Source organism: Mandrillus leucophaeus, unplaced genomic scaffold (genome assembly GCF_000951045.1).
Source record: "Mandrillus leucophaeus isolate KB7577 unplaced genomic scaffold, Mleu.le_1.0 Scaffold2, whole genome shotgun sequence".
In the NCBI taxonomy this organism is placed as follows: domain Eukaryota; kingdom Metazoa; phylum Chordata; class Mammalia; order Primates; family Cercopithecidae; genus Mandrillus; species Mandrillus leucophaeus.
Window position 1 is genome coordinate 4,598,371 of NW_012102031.1, and position 2,934 is coordinate 4,601,304.

At 41.0% G+C, this 2,934-nt stretch overlaps 1 protein-coding gene across 1 annotated transcript in view; it reads left to right on the top strand.

Moving 5' to 3' along the window:
• The window catches only part of DMC1 (DNA meiotic recombinase 1), a 69,908-nt gene that overhangs the window by 52,429 nt on the left and 14,545 nt on the right, over positions 1 to 2,934 (top strand). Inside the window, 1 exon segment of the mRNA XM_011979126.1 lies at positions 837 to 897. Coding sequence (XP_011834516.1) covers positions 837 to 897 — 61 coding nt within the window.

The following is a 2,934-nucleotide window of genomic DNA, read 5'->3' on the forward strand; positions in this document are numbered from 1 at the left end:
TTTTTGAGGCAGTGTCTCGCACTGTTGCCCAGGCTGGAGTGCAGTGGCACGATCTCGGCTCACTGCAACCTCCGCCTCCCTGGTTCAAGCGATTCTTCCTCCTTAGCCTCCTGAGTAGTTGGGATTATAGGCACCTGCCATCATGTCTGGCCAATTTTTTGTATTTTTAGTAGAGACGGGGTTTCACCACGTTGGCCAGGCTGGTCTCAAATTCCTGACCTCATGATCTGCCCACCTCAACCTCCAAAGTGCTGAGATTACAGGCATGAGCCACTGCGCCCAGCTTTACAACTGTTTTTTTAAACCAAAAATATTTATTCTAACCTTAATAATAATAATAACAAATAATTTTTGTTGTCAATGAAAAATAGGAATATGATGTTATTTATAAAATAAATTCACGATGCAATATTTCTAAACTCTAAAATCTAAACGATGAACTTTTAAATATCTATATTGCCTTTCTTGGCTCGCGCCTGTAATCCCAGCACTTTGGGAGGCCGAGGCGAGCGGATCACTTGAGGTCGGGAGTTTGGGAGTTCGAGACCAGCGTGACCAACATGGAGAAACCCCGTCTCTACTAAAAAATATAAAATTAGCCTGGTGTGGTGGTGCATGCCTCTAATCCCAGCTACTCGGGAGACTGAAGCAGGAGAATCACTTGAACCCAGGAGGCGGAGGTTGTAGTGAGCCGAGATCATACCATTGCACTACAGCCTAGGCAACAAGAGTGAAACTCCGTCTCCAAAAATAAATAAATAAATAAATAATAATAATAATAAATATATATATATATAGCCTTTCTCATAGTTTTAAAATTTTATCTCTTGATACAGAATATAATGTGGCTGTTTTTGTGACCAATCAAATGACTGCCGATCCAGGAGCAACTATGACGTAAGCCCCAATATTCTACTTTTTATTTCACAGAGGTTAACATAAAGAGGGTTAAGGGTAAAACAGAAAATAATTTCAAGGCTGGGCACAGTGGCTCATGCCTGTAATCCCAGCACTTTAGCACGCCAAGGCAGGCAGATCATGGGGTCAGGAGATTGAGACCAGCCTGACTAACATAATGAAACCACGTCTCTACTAAAAATACAAAAATTAGCCGGGTGTGGTGGCGCACACCTGTAATCCCAGCTACTCAGGAGGCTGAGGCAGAAGAATCACTTGAACGTGGGAGGCGGAGGTTGCAGTGAGCCGAGATCGTGCCATTGAACTCCTGCCTGGGCAACAGAGCAAGACTCCATCTCAAAAAAAAAAAAAAAGAAAGAAAGAAAAGAATTTCAAAATCATTAGTCTTTATGTGGACACAAATATATCACAAATCACTTTATTGCCGGGCGCAGTGGCTCACGCCTGTAATCCCAACACTTTGGGAGGCCGAGATGGGTGGATTACCTGAGGTCAGGAGTTCGAGACCAGCCTGGCCAACATGGTGAAGCCTCATCTCTACTAAAAGTACAAAAATTAGCTGGGCGTGGTGGCATGCACCTGTAATCCCAGGTACTCGGGAGGCTGAGGTGGGAGAATCACTTGAACCCAGGAGGCAGAGGTTGCAGTGAGCCAAGATCACGCCATTGCACTCCAGCTTGGGCAACAAGAGCAAAACTCCATCTCAAAAAAAAAAAAAAAAATCACTGTATTGCACAGCGTATATTACTTCATAATTGTAAATATCACTTGATATCCAGAATCTATTTTTCTCTAGTTCTTTATAGAATAAAGCGATACTTTAATCATTTTCAGCAGTACTTTGGGCTTCTCTTTGGTCTAGGGCTAAAGGGGTATGGGAGGACGATAAATAGATCCTAGGGAAATAAAAACTAATATTGCAGCTTATCAGTGCAATAAAAACCATACATAAAAACAAAAAAGTCATCATTCTACAGGATATACATGAGATATATTTATCAGAGGCCCTATGGGAGAAGTCTCCTGTTTGAAGAAAAAGAACTTCAGTTCACATTAGGCATATTCAGAATTTGTTGAAGTGTTGTGCACATGACATAACCATCGATGGCTCTGAAACACGGCAGTGAATAGAAAGACACAGAGAGCTAAAGTAGGATAATAAAAATAGAAAAATCAAAGAAAGGTTTGTTGCCACCGTAACAAATTTTGAGCATTATGTGTCTGAATAAGCAATCAAAATAATCCTAAATTCACACCACTGCACTCCAGCCTGGGAGACAGAGCAAGACTGTCTCAAACAAAGCAAAAAAAATCTAAATTCATGATAATGCTTTTTAAAAATGTTTTCTTTTTCTTTTTCTTTTTTCTTTTTTTTTTTATGAGACAAAGTTTCACTCTGTCACCCAAGCTGCAATGCAGTGGCACCATCTCTGCTTACTGCAACCTCTGCCTCCCAGGCTCAGGTGATGCTCCTGCCTCAGCCTCCCGAGTAGCTGGAGGGTCACCACGCCTGGCTAATTTTTTAATTTTTAATAGAGACAGGGTTTCACCATGTTGGCCAGGCTGGTCTCGAACTCCTGACCTCAGGTGGTTCACCCACCTCAGCCTCCCAAAGTGCTGGGATTACAGGTGTGAGCCACCACGCCCAGCCTGTATATGTATTTTTTGTTGAGTCATTTGAGAAGTTTCTTCTGAACCACTGAAAATTATTGGCAGACATCATGACACTTCACCTCTTAATACTTCAGCATATCTCTTCTAAGAATGATGTTCTTCTACATAGCCACAATACAATTATCACATTCAGAAATTCTAACATTGGCATAATAATGTTATCTAATATACAATTGTATTCAAGTGTCTCCAATTGCTCCAATAATGTCCTTTATAGTTGTTGGGGTTTTTTTGTTTTGCATTCAATTCAGGATCAATTAAAGAACATGCACTGCGTGTAACTGTCATGTCTCTTTAGTCTCCTTTAATCAGAACAGCTCTTCAAACTTTGTTAGACTTTTT